Raw genomic sequence first — 21,479 nt, 5'->3', positions numbered from 1 at the left:
AGTAGAAAAAGTTAAACTCAAAAAATCATACGTTGTATAATTCCACTTCTAAAATATTTTACTGATGACAAATTATAGAAATGTAAGACAGATTAGTGGTTGCTAGGGGTGAAAGCTAGTACAGGTAGGTATGACCACAGAGGGAGAGGTCCATGATGATGATGGTTCTTTATCTTTTTCTTTTCCTGAACAAAATGTCTCACATATTTACTGTTGAACCAACCTACTGGTACGGAAGTAGTAACAGAGAAATCATTTCCCCCATAAAAATGTCTATTGTTCGGGTAGCAGCCGAGCCCACACACCATGATGGTAGAGAAAAGAAGATAGTTCCTTATCTTGACCGTACTGAAGGCTACACAAATCTACACAAGTGATAAAATGGCACAGAGCTATTTACACACATTGTCCCTATGTCTAGATTCTGATTGTGATAATGTATTACAGTAACACAGATACAACAGGTAAAATAGGTTTAGGGTTCATGACACCTCTCTCTATTATTTTTGCAACTTCCTGTGAATCTACAATTATTCCAAACTGAAAAGTTAAAATAACACACACTTGGATATACAAGGAAATTCACAACAAGATAAAATGAAACAGCCAATTTTATTCAAACTCCCCCAAATTTATGCTCTAATATGTTAATTGTTCATAAATGTAGGTAACCCTTTATGTAAAGGTTTTATTATTTCATCTTTATTTAATAGTTTTTTCATCTTTGCATTACACAGTTCTTCAGTAGAAGCCAGAGTCCTGAGTTGCCCAGTTAGGAGCCTAGAACACACAAAGAGAAATGTATAAGGTGAGAAGAAAGTACTTTCTAAAAAGTTAGCTTAGAAAAAAGTGATATTAGCATTTCCTTTTTAATATTCTAGCCCCAAACCACTCTCTAAGATTTTAACAGACTCCACAATTTCAAAATGTCAATTATGCTACTTAGAAGAACAAAAAACCCCCCACACATCAACATGCCATCTAAACCAGTTTTTGACCAGTTATAAAGTGTAACAATGACAGTATCACCAGTACTGTAATGAAAGTCGATACAAATTGATCCTCAGACATACAAAAAAGAACATTATATAAAAGCTGTTTTAGGTTGAGTTATTCTGAACTTGGTTGGAAAAGGCATAAACATAACTTCCCAATTCTTCCTCTCTTTTAAAATTGAAGAACTATTCAAAGGACACGAATTTTTTGCTAAAACTTCAAAACACTGAAGCTGTTTTGTCGCCTTAAAAAACAAAACAAAACAGAACAACTTCCTATGCCCTAGTGATACATAATCATAATGGCTAAAAAGCATTAAAGCTGGTCTGGGATTCCAAAATTATAAGGCCAATCAAGTTTCTTCAAGATCTAATATTCATGGGGCGCCTGGGTGGCTCAGTGGATTAAGCTGCTGCCTTCAGCTCCGATCATGATCTCAGGGTCCTGGGATCAAGCCCCACATTGGGCTCTCTGCAGGGAGCCTGCCTCCCTGCCTCTCTACCTACTTGTGATCTCTCTCTCTGTAAAAAAAAAAAAAAAAAAAATCTAATATGCACAATCAACCAAAGTGGGGATTTATTTTTTCTGACATAGCTAAATATGAATATCAGATAAAATCAAGTTTTTAAAGATCAACACAAATAGATAATAAGACCCAACATTTTTGTAAAATTATTTCTTCAGACTTAAAAAGAACACAAATTTCAATCACTTGAAAGAACTCTCTCTCTATATAAGTTATCATATGCTAGTATCAAAATGATGTGCTGTAAACCCTCAGGAAAAGGAGTCAATGAAGTCACCCAGGCAGAATGAAAGAAAAGAAAAACAGATATAATAAACTAGGAACACAATTTTCTCAGTTTCCTTAACACATGTAATACATTTAAGAAAAATTCTTTTCAGTTTAGTAATGTGTCTTTAAAAAAATGTTCACACCCCCAATTAGAAATACAAAATCAGAAATGAACAATATATTAGTATGTTCTCAAATGAAGTCCAGTAGAATACTTATATCATTGCTAAATTCCAGACAAAACAGAAAATGTGTGGTTCTTACCTCTGACCTACTATTCTGATTAAGTTTCTTCTCGATATTCATGGCCAACATCTGGCTTCTAAATGACAGACTTTTGGTTTTTTCAATCACTTGCTGATAGGGTGAGACTGCATTGTTACCCATAACCACATGACCCTAAAATGAGACAGAGGGAAATTGATCCTATAATATTACAACGGAGTTTCCCAGGTAGGTCATGGGCATGACATCACAACACTACCTGACTAGTGTACACAGTTTCATGCACTGTACAGAGATGACAATATTCATCCAGCAACAACAACAACAAAAAGGTGGCTACTGCTGCCTTAACACAAAGCAAAAATTATTAACAGAACAGAACAAAATGTCCTAATGAAAAATACCCAAAAAAGTATAAAAGAGTCAGCAACTTAACAGAAGTAGAATAACTAATTTAATACTCACTAATTTAGAATCAATCTTGGCATCCAGTCTTGCATTTCTAATCAAATTTACAATCCACCTTTCAGCTTCTTCTGGAGTCATGTTCAGCTTGTCTGCCAACATGCTATGAAAAAAGTAAAAATACTGTCAATGGAGTCTAAAAACTTAGTTTCATGTACAGAGTCTTTGAAGCACACTCTGCATAGAGACTTTCAGGTATTTATGGATCGCCTTCTTTCGAATACTAGGACTCAATAACGGCATTGTTCGCGTTTGTGCTATTGTGTTGTACTGTGCAAGACCTATCCCAATTCACCAACCAGACTGAAAGATGCTTGAGGAGAGGGGACCATATTCCACATTTACAGAAATCTTTTGGCTTCTAGAGCAGCACCTTACACTTAGCACGTGCTCCACTAATAATGACTTAAGGGAGAAAAAGGTTTTATGATGCATAATGATTACACAAATTAAATCCACTACAAGGAACATGAGTGATAAGTATAATACAATGAAATAATCAAATCTTAGGGCTAGTGTATATATTTATGTTGTAAACTCTGAGGGCACTCTGGGAATTGCACACTATATAACCTAAGTGGCCACTGAATTTCAGAGGAAAGAGAAAGACACACATATACACAGAATGAAAAAGAGGGAGAGTGGGAAAGGAGCAAGGTAGATGATCTGTTGAAAAAGAGGCCGTTACAGGCCTCTTTTAATTTATCAGGACTAACAAAGGCACCCTTCCATGGTAGTTAGTAAATCACCCAGCTGACAGAAGAGTAGGCATGTGTAGTATTTAAGAGCATACAGGATATATGTATGCATACATGGGTGTTTTCGACATTAACTGTTCTCTTTTCACCTCTCTTCATTGAAGACATTATACACTTAGCAGGCCCTCTAATGTTACCATTCATTTGATGAAGAGAACTAGAATATCAGTAACAAAATCTTTCCTCAGAATATTATAAACTAAAATTCCTCATCTGATAGCCTTTCTGATTTTTAAAATGAAGTCAAGACATTGCCAATCACATAATTATGTAATTCCAGAGCTTCCAACCCAAATAACCTAGTTAATAAAAAAATACCCTTATGAGAATAATATCTGTGCCATTCCTATTTTATACATTTACTGGAAAAGAGTTAATAGAATTTCACGCAAAATGTAAAAATTAAGTTAGGTTATCAATAAAATAATTACAAGCTAAATCTACAAAGATATAGTCATTTAAAATTTATCCTTAAAATATGCTTTGAGTTAAAAACATCTTGATAAATATGAGCCAACTCAACCATAAAACTCCCTAGATTTATGTGTTCAAAATTTTGTGTTTTTGTGATCAATTTTGTTCTAAGTATACATTCTTAGCAAAAATAAAGAACAATTAATCCATGACCATTATTTCAATTTCATGGATTTCATTTTGTTCTCTTTATCACTGTTCTCCTCTAGCCCTCCTTTTATTTAAGCTACTAAAAATAGAGAATTGTGTCAATTTACTTGAACAAGAAGGCATTTTTTTTGTTGACTGGTAAAAATTCCCACAGCTGGTGTTTCCTGCTAGTGCCTGACTTATTTTAAAAAGGTGTAAATTTCATGGTCTCTGCACTGCTATAGTTAGCAAGTATCTGTCTAACCTAAAGCTCAACTCTAAAGGTAAGGAACAGATTTTCCAAAATATACTCATTATTTTATCACGTCCTATAGCAATTTATCTTTTGTGTGTCTCCTACATCCCTCCAAAACACAACTCTTTAAAGTGAAATCAAAAGCAGTTTACTCTGAAAACACAAAAGAAACTGTACTAAATATATTAAAACTCCAATGTTTAAGATCACTATATTTTATTTTAAAGAGCAGTAAAAGTATTCCCAGTAAGCTACAAATTATGTGGAGTTGTTATTATAAACATGTTTTTAAATTATAATATAAAACCTGTTTATGAGGGTTGTTAAGAAAGTAATATTTTAATGAAACATTCAGTTTTGAAGCCTAGGTTATCTGTTGGATTCCTCTTCTTGCTGCCATATACAACTGAGAAGACTTAGAATTTTCTTTAAGCCACTGCCTCTTATCTAATCATTCTACTCTTACAAGGAAGACTCCTCTCCACCAGCCATACCTCTCTGTTCATTAAACATGCCAACTTTTTAATCACTTTGGGGCCTCTGCATATACTTTGTCATCTGCTTAAAAGGCTCATCCACCTTCTTCTTCATTTAACTAGCTGTTACATGAGTCTCTGCTCAATCAGTACTCTCATAAGCCTTCCAAGACACCTCTGCAAACTGTAACATTATCTATTTGATACTTTCACAGCCCCTCTATTTTCTTTGGAGCAGTCATAAAAGTTGTAGTGTTTCTGTTGAATATCTGTTTTCATGATACACTGTATATATAACTGAAGAGCATGAACCATGGATTCTTTGTTCACTGCTATCTATCCAGCAATCAGCACCAATGCCCAGTTTACAGGAGGCAAGTAATAAACATTTACTGTATGGTTCCTAAATTGGTCACTCCCCTAGTCCAGGCTTCATTACCATTTCCCAGTTTTTTAACTAAGCTACCTCTTCAGTCTCTCCTAAATCTATTTTAGGTAATTGTCAACTAACCAGTTTATGCCCAAATTCCTTCCAAAACTTTGTACAAAGCCCTTCTATCAAAAACAATATAATCCAAACTTCTAAATTTCTCATTCATGGTTCTCTACAATTTAGTTACAACCTCACTTTCCAACCTCTCATTATTCTCCCCCATGAGTACCAGATGACAGCCAAACCAAATCAATTGTCTTTCTTTCTTGCCATTCATTCAACAAAATATGAACTGTTAGATACTAATGACAAAAGACAGTGTTTTCCCCACTTTTATAAAGTTTAAGCTGGGGGATGGGGAGTAGAGGACAGTCACTTCATCCCCGAAATATATAAACTAATCTAAGTATAAAGATAAAAAAGTAGAAGAAGCTATGTGCAATGCAAAAAAGAGTTTACTAATTCTAGTCTGGAGGCTTGGGGAGATATTATTTAAGGAAATATTTAAGGTCAGATTTTTAACATAAAAGAGAGAAAAGTCTATTGTGCACAGTAACTCCACATAGAATTCTTCATCCTTTCTTTCTTTACATCCATACTTTGTCTCATATTCTAACATGGCTGGGGCAATATGGCAATACGCAGCAAGCACCATAAATATCTATATGCAAGCTCTGACCCATAATCCTACTTTGGGGATTTACAGCTTTGCATTGTACTTGTTGATCCTTTATGTATTAAATCAGGTCAAAGCAAAACCTGAAATAAAGTCCAAGAAATATTAGTAAATTATTGATGGCATCTCAGGTTATCTAGGCTACCAATCATTCTGAGAGTGAATAAAAGAATGTGGAAACAGTCCAGTTTCTTTTAAATAACATGAAAATACACAGAATAAAAGAAATTAAAACGACAGAAATCCTCAAAATTGACATTTCTTACAGCCTACTGATTTTATGCAAAAATAGTTAAGATTTAAAAATAAAAATAAAAATCCTATTAAAGCTTAAAGAGCAAAAGTTGGTTTATGCTACCCTGTATAATGCTTATATTTAAAATAATTCAGTTCATCAATAAACTAAAAGACAGAATATATCAAAATGAAGAATTTTGAGAAAAAGATCTATTTGATCAAGATCATAAGCACAGAAACAATTTCCTGATTATTCAGATTGTATAGAAAATCTCAACCTTGTTTACAGGCAGCTTAAAACAGACATTCAAATATTTTGTGTAAATATCTCTTATACAATATATCTTTAAGCTGACCAGCACTCCTTTCTCAAGTGATGCAACAAGATATTGAATATTTTAAATAAGAAATATATATGGAACTACAAAAGACCCTAAATAACCAAAGCAATCTTGAGCAAGAAGAACAAAGGTGGAGGTATCACAGGTATCACACATCCTGATTTTAAATTATAATACAAAGCTATACTAATCAAAACTGATTAGTATAGTATGGTGCTAATAAAAATAGACAAATGCAACAGAATAAAAAGCCCAGAAATAAACCCATGCATATTTGTTGAATTACTGTACAAAGGAGCAAAGAATACAATGGGTAATTGTATATTCTTTGATTATATATTCTTCAATAAATGGTGTTGAGGAAACTGGACAGCCACATGCAAAAGACTGAAATTGGGACTACCATCCCTACATCATAAACAAAATCAACTCAAAATGGATTAAAGACTGATTAAAGACTTGAACATCAGATTTGAAACCATAAATACCTACAAGAACATCAGGTGGTAAGCGCCCTGACATCAGTCTTGGCAATAATTTTTTTGATCTTACACCAAAAGTAAAGATGACGAAAGCAAAAACAAGCAAGGGGAACTATAAAACTAAAGAGTCTGCATAGCAAAAGAACCTATCTACAAAATGAAAGGGCAAGCTACCACCAAATGGGAAAACAGATTGCAAATGATAGAGCTGAGGTTAATACCCAAAATATATAAGGAACTCTTAACAACTGAATAGCAAAAAAAAACCCCTAAGTAATTTGACTAAAAAATTGGAAGAGAATCTGAATAGACATTTTCCCAAAGAAGACATATGGACAGGTAACAGGTACATGAAAAGATGCTCAGCATCACAAATATTAGGGAAATACAAATCAAAACTAAGTGAGATATCATCTCACACATACTAGAAAGGCTACTATCAAAAAGACAACAAATAGGGACACCTGGGTCGGTCAGTGGGTTAAGCATCTACCTTTAGCTCAGGTCATGATCCCAGGATCCCGGGATCTAGTCCCGCATTGGACGCCTTGCTCAGCAGAGAGCCTGCTTCTCCTTCTTCCTGCCACTCCCCCTGCTTGTGCTCTCTCTGACAAATAAATAAAATCTTACAAAAAAAAAGAAAATATGATACGGGTAGCATTTCAAATTAATGGGGGAAAAGATAATTTTTCAAGTGAATACATGAATGATAAGAAGCGAAAAGCCTCATTGCTGATAGGAAGAAATTTTCAGTGGTTTTGAAAAAATCAAAATACGTACAACAACATTCCCTAAAGCCAAAACCTAATCCAAAGCAAAGCCCTAACTCTTACCAATTCTATGAAGGCTGAGGGGGAAGAAAGCAACAGAAGAAAAGTCTGAAACTAGTAGAGGTTGTTAGTTCCTGAAGTTTAAGGAAGTTATTTCTGTAACATAAAAGTACCCAAGATGAAGCTGCTAATGTAGAAGCTACAATGAGTTATCCAGATTACGCCAAATGATAGATTTTCAAGGTAGAGTAATAGCTTTACACTGGAAGAAGATGCCACCTAGGACTTCATAGATGGAAAGGAGAAGTCAATGCCTGATTCAAAGCCTCAAAGGACGGGCCAACTCGCTTATTAGGGGCTAACGCAGCTGGAAGACTTTAAGCTGAAACCAATGTTCATTTACCATTCCAAAAATCCTAGGGCCCTTAAGAATTACACCAAATATACTCAGCTTGTGCTCTATAAATGGAACAAGAAAGCCTGTATGATAGCAAATCTGTTTACAAAATAGTTTACTGCATATTTTAAACCCACTGTTGAGATTTGCTCAGGCAAAAAGATTCCTTTCAAAATGTAACTACTCATTGACCATACACCTGGTCACCCAAGAGCTCTGATAGAGATCTACAATGAAATTAATGTTATTTTTGTCCCTGCTAACACATCATTCTGTAGTCCATGGATCAAGGAGTAATTTCTAGTCTTATTACTTAAGAAATACATTTCCTAGGGCTATAGCTGCCATAGATGTGATTCTTTGGATGGATCGGGGCAAAGTAAACTGAAAACCTTCAAGGAAGGATTCTCCACTAAGATGCCATTAAGAACATTTGTGATTCACAGGAAGAGGTCAAAATATCAGTATTAACAGGAGTTTGGAAGTTAATTCCAAGCCTTACAGATGACTTCAAAAGGTTCCAAACTTCAGTGAAGGAAGTAACTGCAGATGTGGTGGAAACAGGAAGAAAATCAGAATAAGAAGTGGAGCCTGAAGATGGGACTGAACTGCTGCAATCTCGTGGTAAAACTAAAAAATGAGGAGTTACTTCTTACGGATAAGCAAAGAAAGTGGTTTCTTGAGATGGAATCTACTCTTGGTAAAGATTACTGGAAATGATAACAAAGGATTTAGAATATTACATAAACTTAGTTGATAATGCAGCGGCCAGTGTGAGAGAACGGACTCCCGATTTTTAAAGTTCTACTGTGTAAAATGCTATCAAACAGTATCACATGCTACAGAGAAATCATATGTGAAAGAAGAGCCAACAGATGTAGAAAACTTCACTGCTGTCCTAAGAATCTGTCATAGCAACCCCAATCTTCGGCTATCGCCACCCTGATCAGTCAGGAGCCATTAAAATCGGAGAAAGACCCTTCACCAGCAAAAAGATTATGACTCACTGAAAGCTCAGATAATGGTTACCATCTTTTAGTAATGAAATATTTTTAATTAAGGTTATGTACACTGGTTTTTTTAGACATAATGCTATACTGCACACTTAAAAGATGACAGTGTGAACACAACTTTTATATGCACTGGGAAACCAAAAAATCCATTTGACTAGTTTTGTGATAATTCACTTCACTGCAGTTGCCTGAAACCAAACCCAAAACATGTCTGAGGTATGCCACATACTACTTTACAGTTAACACAGAAATAATAAAAGGCTTTGGCAACTATGTTATCTCCATCTGGAAATGTACCTTTCTATATTTCTCCTTAGCATCAGGAAGTATAATTAAGAATATAAATTGCTATGTAGTAGTAAGAACTTTAAGAAAAATAGGAAGACCTAAAATGTTACTTAATAAAATAAGTGAAAAGTAGAAAGACTTCATAACTTAAAGAAACACAAGAGTAGTTGGCAAATACATTCATTTGTGAAAAGCCGAACTCACTAAAGAAAAATTATATAAATGTATGCTCCAACATGTTTATCACACACATTCAAAATATTACTTCCATACTTTTTTATCTACAACTGAAAACTGGTCCAAGAATTATTCTAGAACAGCTTTTAAATTTCAGACACACACCATATCTGATAAACTATTCAGCTATACTAAATTAAATCCCACCATAGCAATCTTTTTGACAGATGTTGCATACTTTATGGTAAACAGATTGGTAACTTATCCTACAAATCTATAAGGTTGTATATAAACTGATAAAAACATTCTTAATATGCATTTTTATAAAGATATGATTATCATATGTGCTTACGGCCGTTAGTCAAGAAACCTATCAACTGAGAATGTTCCAAATCACAAATAGAAAGAGTTGTTTAATAAACGACCATTGGTTTTATAATATGCACTATTCTCTTCAGAATTTAAAATGTGTCCACTGGTTGGACAGAAAGGAGGACAGATATAAACCCTTCCCCATTTACCCTCGAAAAGACAGAATATCAAATAATCTTAAGTTAATTAGAGGCAAAGATAGGTCAGCACAAAATAACGAATAATTTGTCATAATTAGTATACAGCAGAAAAAAGTTTACTTTGCAGCTTAAAAATACTCCATTCAGTCGGTTATCAGGCTTCACTGAAGCTTCAATCTAAATTACTTCTCTGATTTTCCAACACACAAATTATGTCCATGTCATTCTAATTACTCTATATTTTTTTCAAAATCCCTATCATAATTTGTCATTTTATCTTTATTTAGTATGTTTCTTCCTCTGGACTTAAAGCTCTGAGAGTGTGCTCCCTACCTTCTAACCAGTGCTTGGCCAGAAGAGCCACTCATTCACATTTGTAATATTTCCTTCTTTGAACACCTGTACATGTTATACTGCTATTACTAATTACATCATAATCATGATACATATTGTTATTTATCCTCTCTGGAAGGATGAACATTAGCTTTTTTAAAAGTTTCTATATATTCTTAAAAATGACAAAATTACAGAAATGGTTAATAGATGAGAATGTATCAATCAATAGATGAGAATGTGTCAACATGCTGGTTGTGATATTTTACTATAGTCTGCGAGATGTTATTCCAAGATGTTATACTGGAAATGTGAACTGTGTAAATGGGAAACTGTGTGAAGAACAAAGGGGCTCTCTTTATTATTTCTTACAACTGCATGTGAATCTACAACCATCTCAAAATAAAAGGTGTAATTAATAAAAGAGATTTTACATCAGAATTATTTACAGGCACTTTAAAAAAAATAGAGATGCCAGCCAAGATTTCCTCCTAGAGAAAATTTCAGATTTTAAGGGATTGGGCTCAGTCTTCATTAATTAATTAATTTTAAGATTTTATTTATTTGAGAAGGGTGCATAGGAGTGGGGGGTGGGCACGGTGGCAACACTCAGGGAGGGAGAGAAAATGTGAAGCAGACTCCGCTGTGCAGTGCTCAATCCCAAAACCAGGAGATCATGACCTGGGTGGCATAGGTTGGTTGTCCAACTCTTGGTTTCAGTCCATGTCATGATCTCAGGGTCATGAGATCGAGTCCTGTGTTAATGAATTCCACACTCAGCATTAAATATTAAATATTAAATCACTGATTTTTCTTTCCATTACTTTAACAGGCTGTAAATATGTGACCTAAAAATTGGCAATCTGATGCAGGTTCTTAAATCCCAGATGTGCTTCCCAAAAACCACTCTGAGGGTAGAGTATAGGAGCTCTGTTACACATCATAGCAGAGCATATTCAGAAAATCTGACCTAAAAAGTCCGAGGTGGCTTCAGGGAAATCTATATTTGTAAAACAAAACTCTATAATTGATTTTGAGGCACGAAGTTAAACAATCACTTATGGTTTCCATCTTTATCCTCTGGCTTTCAGTGAAAAGACTAATGACAAATTAGTCTAAATCTGATATTTCTAAAAATATCAATTGTGCACAATCAAAAAGAAAAGAATTTATAGTGACATACAATACAATGAATGTCAGAGACCTATTAGTCCAGGTTCTGTCATTAAATAAGACCTAAGCAACTTAATGTCTCTGAGCCTTAAGCTTCCCAGTTATAAATAAAGAGCTACAAAACCACTAGGAAACAAAGAAGTTGTACTGGAATTTTTTTTTTTTTTAAACGGTGTTTCCAGAAGTCTTAGGACTCCATAGAAGTGCTTTGGCCATCAGGAGGAAAGCTGAACAGAGATACAGGCTGAACAGCAAGAAGGGGCTCTGATTTGACTACACAGATGTACATACATATAATGTCACATCTGAAAACAAGTTGTTAACACACACACACAATTTAAAAACCATGGTTCTAGAACTTGAAACCTGAGCCACATGTAAGTACTCAAAAGCCACAAATGACTACTGGCTACTATGCTGAACAATATAGATATAAAAGCATTTCTATCGCTACAGAAAAAAGTCCTATTGTTGATTCAGTAACTGTGCGCTACTGGATCAGAAACTCTCTAAGATTTCTTCCAACTCTAAAATTCTTTCTTAATATTTGAAGAAAATGCATTAATACATGCATTCAAAATCACCTGAGTTAAAAAATTCCAAAGGTAGCTAAAAATATTTAAACAACTAAAATAAAAAAGAAACACTATCACTGGAAAAGAGAAAAGATTTCTGGACTTCAGAAAGTTACCACAACTTTAGTCTGAAAATGCTTTAGACTTTGTCCAAAACTCTGAAAAACTATAGGAAAAAAAAAAAAAAAAACTATAGGAATCAAAGAACTACAGCAATCATGGTAAACTGAATCTCATAAACATAAAATAATGAGTACAAGGTCCACGGTTAAGAAAGGGAACAAGTCAGAACTGGAACAAACCTTCTTACTCATGGTACCTCAGAAGCAAACACCAAAGTGAGAAAGCATTATCATGGACAAATACAAATTTACTAATATAAAGAAAATGATTTATTCATTTAACAAATATTTACTGAACATCTATACTGTACAGACTCAGTATACGAGGTGCTAAAGATATAAAAAGGAGAATTTGCTTTCAAAAGTATCATAGCAGGGATAATTAAATAAAATAAGTTCTAGATGAAACAAAACACCCAAGTGACCACATTGTCCTAAGAAGTGGGGGAAAGTCCACAAGGAAAAAACAAAATATTAACATCCCTCTTTCACAAGGTTGAATTATATAACTTAAAAAAAAAAAAGGGCAGTGCATGAATTCAGTTATCTATTGTCCATTAGCATCCCACATATGATTCATCTCTTTATTTCACAACCAATGACATATTAGGAATTTGCATGTATTCTTTAAGAGAATCAGATTTTTTAAATTATATGTTTGCTAGCTTTAATAAAGTACTAATAAAACTGGTCAAGGCTTTAATTCCCATAGGAAAAGCGCCATGATTGCACTGTACTTCTAACTCTAAAAAACCACTTCAATAACAACCCTAAAATTAGGCAAACAAGTACGGATGCCTCAGCAAAAACCAATGGCACTGAAGAAAAACTCTGGTTTACACACAATTCCAAAGAGGCAAACATTAAAGTAATTTTTTAAACACTTATGGAGCATATTTACTGTTTGACTTCATCTGTGGCCAAAAGGGCGCTAGTTATTTTTCAAATTCAAATGTAAAATTAGTTTCTAATAGGTTATATAAGTTTCACAATTTTTCCGCCAATAATTTTCTCACACAACAAAGACAATTTCAACTGAAATTCACCATACTTTCCATGTTTCAACATTTTAGGATGTCACAGGAGTTTACTATATGAGAATTCAAATATATAATTAAATAAAACAAACTCAATTAACTGAAATGATTACCAAATGTGGTCTTTCAACAGTATTACTGATTCACTAACTTCTTCCTTATTTGAACTCCTGCTGAAACCATTCTAAAACGGTCTATTTCCTTTTTCTCCCTACACAGGGCATAACAGTACTCTTCAAAAAGGTTAAGTGACAATCATAATACTGCCTTGAAGTTATCATTTTCAAAAATCATGCTTTGCCACACACAGAGAAGCTAAAGAAGGTATTTTTGAGTCTGTAACATTCCCAAATAAAAACAAAAGTTAGGATTTTTATAAATCACTATCAGATTGTTTTCTTTTTCTTCTAAAGCAAAGGGAAATAAAATAAAAATCCAATTAACTAGAATCCTATTAAGTATAATTTTACAGTCAATGGAAATTTCCAGGAATTTAAAAGTAGAAAAATACAAATCAAATCAGGGTGTTCTTACTTAATGCTGATACACTGGTGGATGCGACAAAAAGTCTCAAATATGAAGAGACGAGCATTTTCAATGAAATCCTCAAGACAAGCCACCAAGAAGAAGTCATTCACAAGTACCTATGTATGTAAAATGTAACAAAAAAAATTAATAGCACAAACAAGTAATTTTCAAAAATGTGACCCAAAGTATTTCCTGTGTGCTTTACTCATTGTTCCAGTTACTAGAATTCTCTCACCTAATATCACAAGTTCTATACACCATAGCACTTTCTAGAACACTATGTTCAAGTCTCTAACAATTTAAAGTAGTAAATGAATGTGCAAGAAAAACCTGAAGCACTGCCATGTTTTCTTATTCTACTGATGATGACTTGGGCAACCTTGTGACAAAGGAGCTTTGTCCTGTCCATTATCCTACATAAATTCTTTGTAGATAACATATCTTTTCTAGCTTCTTAAAATAGTTATAACAGACTAAAAATAAGCACATTTCTGTGAAGTAATTAGGCCTCGGAATAGACAGAGGAAAACAAATTCAAGGGGTGGCTCCTACTCCACAGACAGTATCATAATTAAAAGAGAATATTTTAACTTCATTAGTGTATATTTAACAAATATACACCAATATATAATAACACTGCATATAACTATATGAACACAAATTATCACATTGGAGTCTATTTTATATTTTGTCCAATGTGTGAAAGTGACCTCTGAAATTATACTTACATGATAATTTTCTTTTCCTTAGAGAAATAAAATCTTAGTCCTTCAATAAACTCTTTATATTTTGAGTTAACAAACTCTTTATATTTAGGTTCAAAAATGAAATTGACAACTAATAACTTACAGATTTGGTAAATGTATTTAAAAGGTAAGTTTTTAGTTTAATTTCTTAAAACTTTGCAAGCTAACATAATAAAACCCCAGAAATGTAACTCTTCAAGTTGCTCAAGTTCTACCAATCAATAGAAGACAGTATTGTTAAAAAATTCATGCCCTTATAACTTTACTGGTTTATAGAAAATGTTAAGTACAACTGTGTGAAAAATTCTAAAGATAGGCCCACTTATGAGACAAATTGAGAATCACAGTTAGGATGTGCAATTCTATATGATCTTATAAATACATAATTAACACATTTACTCCTATAGGATAAGACATGGAAAAATACATCCATAGGTGTATGTGTGAATATATAATGCCGCCAAAGTTTTAAAAAAATACTAACAAAAGGGATACACATATGGCAATAACATTAAAAATGTCATAACCCCAGCACATTTATAAACAATCATTTTAAGACTGTTTCTGATATAATTACTTTAATAAAACACTGCAAGTTAACTCTTAACAATAGCCCAAACATTAAAGAATGTTATTAATTTATAAGTAAAAATTCATACTTACTGATTCACATTCCCTCAGTTTTTTCTGAGCCCCATCAAAGTCAAAGTTAACATATAAACATTCAACAAATTCTGTAATTGGGTCTTTATATGTGTAAGACTCCTGTAAAATTAAGCCAAAGGTCAAGCTGGATCAGATTCAACACCGTTTGATAGACTGCCCCTAGACTATCTCAATCTTCCTGTTTTCTCCTCCCTTACTATTAATTTCTAACAAAATTACCCTGTGTCATCTCAAAGCAACCGCTCATACCCCGATTCCAGGCAACACCTTAAGCTTATAATACCTTCCAGACTGAGTTCTCTAAATTCTCATCCTAGAACCATTCCAAAGGCTTTCAAGTTTCTCTATTACCAAAAGTGTCCCTTAAGTCAATACTGAAGAACATCTCTAAGTATGAGGGTATTCATACACTGCTGAATTTGTCTTTTTGTATTTAATTCATTCTTAGGTCAAATAAGTTTTTTTCTAACCCACAGTTATAGCTGAGAAGCTCACTAAAAATCAATCAGTAGGGCTGCAGCTTTTGTACAACTTGGAGACTACGATTATTGTATTCTATGTAAAGATCATTACTCTGGAATTATGTAGGTAAGCCATCTCCCAACAAACATGCCAGGCTCCACTCTCCTTCACTCTTTGCAATGAAGACAACACTAATATACAGTGTATAAAGTATCCACCTAGCAAGGAGCAATATTCATTCATACCACATCTAATGTATCTTAGAATTAAAGGAAGTAAATGCCCATCTGAGTATCCTGGGCTCCTCTTTCTCCATGTATACTTTCTCCTATTTTTCAAACATTTTTACCTTAAGAATTATGAGTCTTACTCTAGGAACAGATACTACACCTAGCTCGGAGAGATTTATAAAACGCAATAAAGATTTTAGTTTTTACCTGCTGAATAACTTTAACAAGATCTTTTAGCACCTGTCGGCGTTTCCGAACATCTTTGTTTGTTATGACAGCTGTAGTCAAATAGCGCAGAATATGTGGACACATTGTCTGAATTGCATTAAGATACCTAAGGTAAAAATATAAATAACTTTAATATTTTTTAAATTTAATATTAATAATTTACCCAGTTTCTCTAAATCTGTAACCACATGTGATTTAAAGAAACACGTGAACCGCCCATTACACTGTACTGCTTCAGTAACGTCTAACTGCAAACACTTAATATTACAAGACTATCACCTTCAAGGAAATGAAAAAAACAGAAGTCTGCAGAGAATGCCAGCTTGTATCCCCTCCAGTATGAAGTGAATTGCAAGATTCATTTCAGAGGTAAATAATCCTCTTATTTTTGTTGAGTAAAAGGATTTTGGAAGGCCCCTATATGTGCTGTCTGTTCCAAAAGGCTGCTAAGCTATGCCTTTTAGTCATTCACCCTTTGGAAAAAATGTGTCAAAACCTATGTGTAGATCAGTCATCATAATCAGAAAATGAGGCATTTAAATAAAGATTCAGATGATGAAAGATTGAAAACTACAGGGAAAAGTAAACTGTTGCAGTATTATAAGGCTTTGGCTAAATTGGTAGCACTGGGAATTAGAAAAGGATTATATAGCAGACAAATATCAACAGGGCCATTGCTAATATTTAACAAATCCTGTTAGTCTGAACATCAGCAGCTGGCCATCCTCTGTCATTTGGTGTTTATGTTGTATTCCTCCTGTTCAACTCTTTAAATAGCTCCCTAATTTTTATCCAAGAAATACCTCTGAGTATCAGGCACTATGCCAACCTTGGAAATACATGTCAATAAAGTCCATTCCTCTTGACTTTTGGTACTCCAAAGTACCATCCAGCTTCATCTCCCACCAGACCATCATTGACTTCAGCTTCTCGTTTTTCTCACTTAAAGCTCACTCCATAGACTGTTCTCTCAAACACATCCCTCTGAAAGCCCAAACTAGCCATCCTTCAAGATCCAGCTTAGATATTCTATCTTCCAGATTCTTCTAAACTATGATATTAATAAATCTTTATATTTCATCACACTGTAGATTCCCCATAAAATGTTGTTTGAACTCTGTATAAGACACCAGAATCTGACAGTAGTCTAACAGCTAATGTTTAGTCTCTCCTTCAATTCCCTCTAAATAAGGCAGGGAATAAAAAGAATAACACCCACTCAAGAATAAACCAGTTTCTAGGAAAAAAAATGACTAAATAAATCAGCTAAAAGTTTCATTATCTGAAATATTAAGCCTGACTTTCAGGTAGAAATTTTTAAATTGCAACCTTCATTCAGAGTAATTCTTTGTCTCCATACTCTCTTGCCAGAGATGTCATGCACAAGCACAGGAAAGGCTGACTATTTTTCCTCAATACTGATTTTGAAGTAAGTAATTTTAGTAAGCATTTCTGGAACTCATAAACTTATTCATACAGTTTAAAAGACTAAATTTATTTTATAAAATGTTAAACATATTTTACTTATCCTAGCTTTGTATCACTGCTTCACATGTATCTTCACTGTTTTTAATGGAGGGTAACTTCTTGGGAAATCATATCCCACTCTCTTTGAGAGTTTATGGTAGGGGTTAGCAAAACTTGAGTAAAAGGCCAGATAATAAATATTTTAGGTTTTGCAGGCCAGGGGGCATAATTAAAAATATTGCACAAGTACTTATATTAAAAAAAAAAAAACAAAAACAAAAACCAAAAAACCATGGGGCGCCTGGGTGGCTCAGTGGGTTAAGCCACTGCCTTCGGCTCAGATCACGATCTCAGAGTCCTGGGATCGAGCCCCGCATCAGGCTCTCTGCTCGGCAGGGAGCCTGCTTCCTCCTCTCTCTGTGCCTGCCTCTCTGCCTGCTTGTCATCTCTGTCAAATAAATAAATAAAATCTTTAAAAAACAAACAAACAAAAAACAAATTTCCAAAACATTTTATTGATAAAACTCAAAATATTAAGAGTAGAGTATGATTTTTTATAATTTATCTACTAATGAGAAGAACAGCATTTATCTACTGGGGACAATTTTGCTTAATTGCATTCAAAGTTAGAAACCCAACACTAAAATTTATTGCAAATGTTTCTCTGTTAATGCTGTTCTCTAATGAAAATTTACATACTCCGTCTTTGTAAATGTTTTTCATGAACCTAGTACTACCAAAAACTGGTATCAACTGATAGAAATAGGATTTTAATTTATCATACTTATCACCTGGAAGGCATTACTGAACTGTTCAACTCTTCTTTTCATATTGTCCTTTAGGGTACATTACACTACAGATAAATCACTTCCAATTCAACAGCACAGTTAAGTGAATTTTGAAATATGGAAATTTTCCTGGTATTTACAATGAGGTCTAAAACTTTCTGGAATTATAATTTGAGCTTAAAAACTCTACCTGCTGCAAATCTGTGTGGGAATGAAGATCTCCTTTCTTGGTCCACCATGTGAAAGAACAGAAAACATAAAGCAGCTGGACATTTCTTTTTATTGATGCTATGTTAACTGTCACTGAAGTGATTACTGCAATATAGTTTTCCATATAAATACCATTTTATTTAGTAATTTTAGGGTGAATTAGGAAACATTAACAAGTTACAGCAAAAGTTGATTTCCAGAGCCACCCAAGGCTTGAAAATAATGTCTGAGGGCAATTTTTCTCATTCAGAAAAAAATCCAATCTTAGCCATTGCTAAGGTTAAGCCACCTACCTGTTGTTAAGTAGAGAAAGTCAAGATACTCTATTTCTAACAAAAATTCATGGACCGGTAACAGTTAAGTCCATAGGAGAAAAAGAAGCTCACTGTTGACAAAAATGGTTCAAAAATATACCACACGGGATACCTGAGTGGCTCAGGCAGTTAAGCATCCAACTTTTTATTTCAGCTCAAGGGACAATCTCAGAGCGGTGGGATTGACATGGCTGGGCTCCATACTGGGTGTGGGGCCTGCTTAAGATTCTCCTTCTTCATCCCCCTGTACCCTACCCCCCGCCCACTCACTCTCTTGACGGAAAGCCAGTCAGACAGAAAGACTGAAATAACACACCACAGATTCAAGTATTTTCCACAAAGTACCTGGTGATGAATAATGTAATGAATAACCATAGGCTTTTAACAACCTATTTTTTTTAATCCTCCACACATATTTGCCACCAAGTTTTAAGACATCTTAGCATATTCCACTTCAGGTTGTACTAAATTAGTGTTTTATCAACTTTGAAAATATTTTCGCCTGTAGCTCTTCCACATAGACTATTTATTCATAAAGGCATATTCTTTAGTCACTTCAAACCCAACACAGATTCCTCAAATCAACAACTGGGCCACATTAGTAAAATCTGTTGACTCCTCAAGAGCCAAGGAAAATCACTAAAAATCATGTGCCTTGTTTTTTAATTGACTGACGTTGCTCCAGATAACTTCAACTCCGAGTAACTGTCCTCACAAAAAAGCTAATATTTTTAAACAAGTTCATTTCCTCTGGACATTATTTCTTTGGCTGCTGCAACTGAACATGATTTAGAATCACCACTGGTAAATGGCTTTCCCTACCTGGGCTAAACAAAAGCCACTTAGAAACTTATCTGCTCGAAGCCTCATTTTCATTAATTTTTGTGGGGAAATTCTACTATGATGAAATATTGTTTTAAATTTCTGGTTTTTCTGATAGTTGCTTTGCTGTCAGTTGGATTATAATGAGGGCTTACAGTCTTGCAATGTGAATTAAACTATATTCTTTTAGCATACCTATAGTGTCAATTCAGTGCTTTGCTTTCTAGTTCAAACAAAATAATCCCCACTCCACTTTGCTTTAAAACTGTATCTGAAGTCCAATTTTCTTGTTCTGACATGATGAGTATGTACTGGTGTTAAAGTGTTCAGTATGGCAATACACAGGGCCCTTGAAACATCAGCCAGGTGTAACTGCGCAATGGCATCACTGAGTAGCAGTGTGAAGCAACAAGGATGCAAAATTGTATGATCCCTGTCACAACTCAACTCTGCCCTTACAGTTTAAAAGCAACCAAAGACACTATATAGATCAATGATGCTGGCTGTGTTCCAATACAAATTTATGGACACTAAAACTGTAGTCTCATATTTTACATGTCACAAAATATTTTTCTTTTTTCAACCATTTTTTTTTTTTTTTAAGATTTTGAGAGAGAATGAGAGATTGAGAGCACAAGGCGGCGGGGAGAGGGAGAACCAGGCTTCCCACAGAGCAGGGAGCCCAAAGTTGGGCTCGATTCCAGAACCCTGGGATCATGACCGGAGCTAAAGGCAGACACTCAACCAACTGAGCCACCCAGGTGCCCCTTCTTCAACCATTCAAAACATAAAAGCCGTTCTTAGATAGGTAACAGGTCTTAAGAAAAAAGGCAGTGAGCCAGATTCAGCTCACGGTCCAGATCCCTAATAAATAGTATTACCATCGGTCCTGACTTCTAAACATAGCAGGGACTCCATACCTAGTAAACAGAAGTGATCCTTCCTATGTATGCACCTACAAAGATCAATACATAAGGAAGGGGAGTAGGGATTAAGAGTGACTCTTAGGAAGTTACCTTCATTCACAATCTGTAAGATTCACAATCTTACAGAATGAAGAGGAAGCACAATATTTTAGTGAAAAATGAAAACTGTAATCCTACTGGAGCAGTTTATTTTCCACATTGTGCTAAAAGGCTGTTTCTGTTTTAAAAAAGTTCCAAAGCTATAAAGATTCTTATTGGGCAGCTAAAAATGTTAAAAAACTGATCTATGGTGATGCTGCCAATTCTTCGCAAAGTTACTAAAATTTACTGAACTGTAAACAAACAAACAAACAAATGACATTCTGTGTACCTCAGAACAAATAAGGATAATGACATTATTCTATGCTGGTAGTAACTGGTTTTTTTCCCCCCCACCACACTCTTGCAGTTTAAAAAAAAAAGCAAGTTGCAACTACGCCCTTGATTAGGCAGTACAGATTGTTAATAAAAAAAAAAAAAAAAAAAAAAAAAAAAAAAACCAACCCCTGCATACTAATCTTTTTAATAATCTGTATGACTTAATGGGAAGTATGTGCAATGCTCTTCTGCTATATACTTCTGTGTCACAGTTATCTTAATGAAAAGCACTTTGACAACTGAGTTATAAGCTTAACTGTTTTTCTCACAGAACACTACTTTTACTTCAAACAATGAAACCAAAGCTATTCAGAACTGGGTATCTGGCAGACATTTTCTAGAAAATAAAATCAGTTGAAACTTAAAGAAAAACAAATGGTAAAATTAGACCTTTCCTAAAAGAGAATAATTTTGGAAAATACATCACCAAGAGCTTGACTACTAACCAGTATGTTGAACCTTTTCTAATAGATTTAGTGGTGATACTAATGGGTGATTTTTTTTAGTATTGTATGTATGTCAACATATTTGGAA

General features: G+C 34.3%; 1 protein-coding gene across 1 annotated transcript; it reads right to left on the bottom strand.

Annotated features, from left to right (window-relative positions):
• Positions 1-593: 593 nt before the first annotated feature.
• LOC309858136 (eukaryotic translation initiation factor 3 subunit E-like) lies at positions 594-16,127 on the bottom strand. The gene is made up of 6 exons (XM_082750827.1): positions 15,981-16,127; positions 15,079-15,180; positions 13,676-13,785; positions 2,483-2,585; positions 2,057-2,191; positions 594-780 (listed from the first exon to the last, which is right to left on the bottom strand). The coding sequence occupies exons 1-6, from the start codon at positions 16,083-16,085 to the stop codon at positions 742-744; spliced, it is 594 nt and encodes a 197-aa protein (XP_082606953.1). The 5' UTR covers positions 16,086-16,127; the 3' UTR covers positions 594-741.
• Between the last annotated feature and the right edge of the window lie 5,352 nt (positions 16,128-21,479).

The sequence above is a fragment of the Mustela nivalis genome (assembly GCF_964662115.1).
Source record: "Mustela nivalis genome assembly, contig: HAP1_SCAFFOLD_1903, whole genome shotgun sequence".
Lineage (NCBI taxonomy): Eukaryota > Metazoa > Chordata > Mammalia > Carnivora > Mustelidae > Mustela > Mustela nivalis.
Note: the sequence above shows the minus strand (reverse complement) of the source record. Positions and strands in the feature narration are given on the sequence as shown.

What these genes read in the sequence shown, in the direction of transcription:
- LOC309858136 (XM_082750827.1), bottom strand. Translation starts at nt 16,085, where the DNA reads ATGTGTCCACATATTCTGCGCTATTTGACTACAGCTGTCATAACAAAC. An exon ending in TTGTTAAAGTTATTCAGCAG is followed by an intron (nt 15,181 to 15,980) that starts GTAAAAACTAAA and finishes TTAATTTTACAG; the next exon opens with GAGTCTTACACATATAAAGA. An exon ending in CACCAGTGTATCAGCATTAA is followed by an intron (nt 2,586 to 13,675) that starts GTAAGAACACCC and finishes CTTTTTTCATAG; the next exon opens with CATGTTGGCAGACAAGCTGA.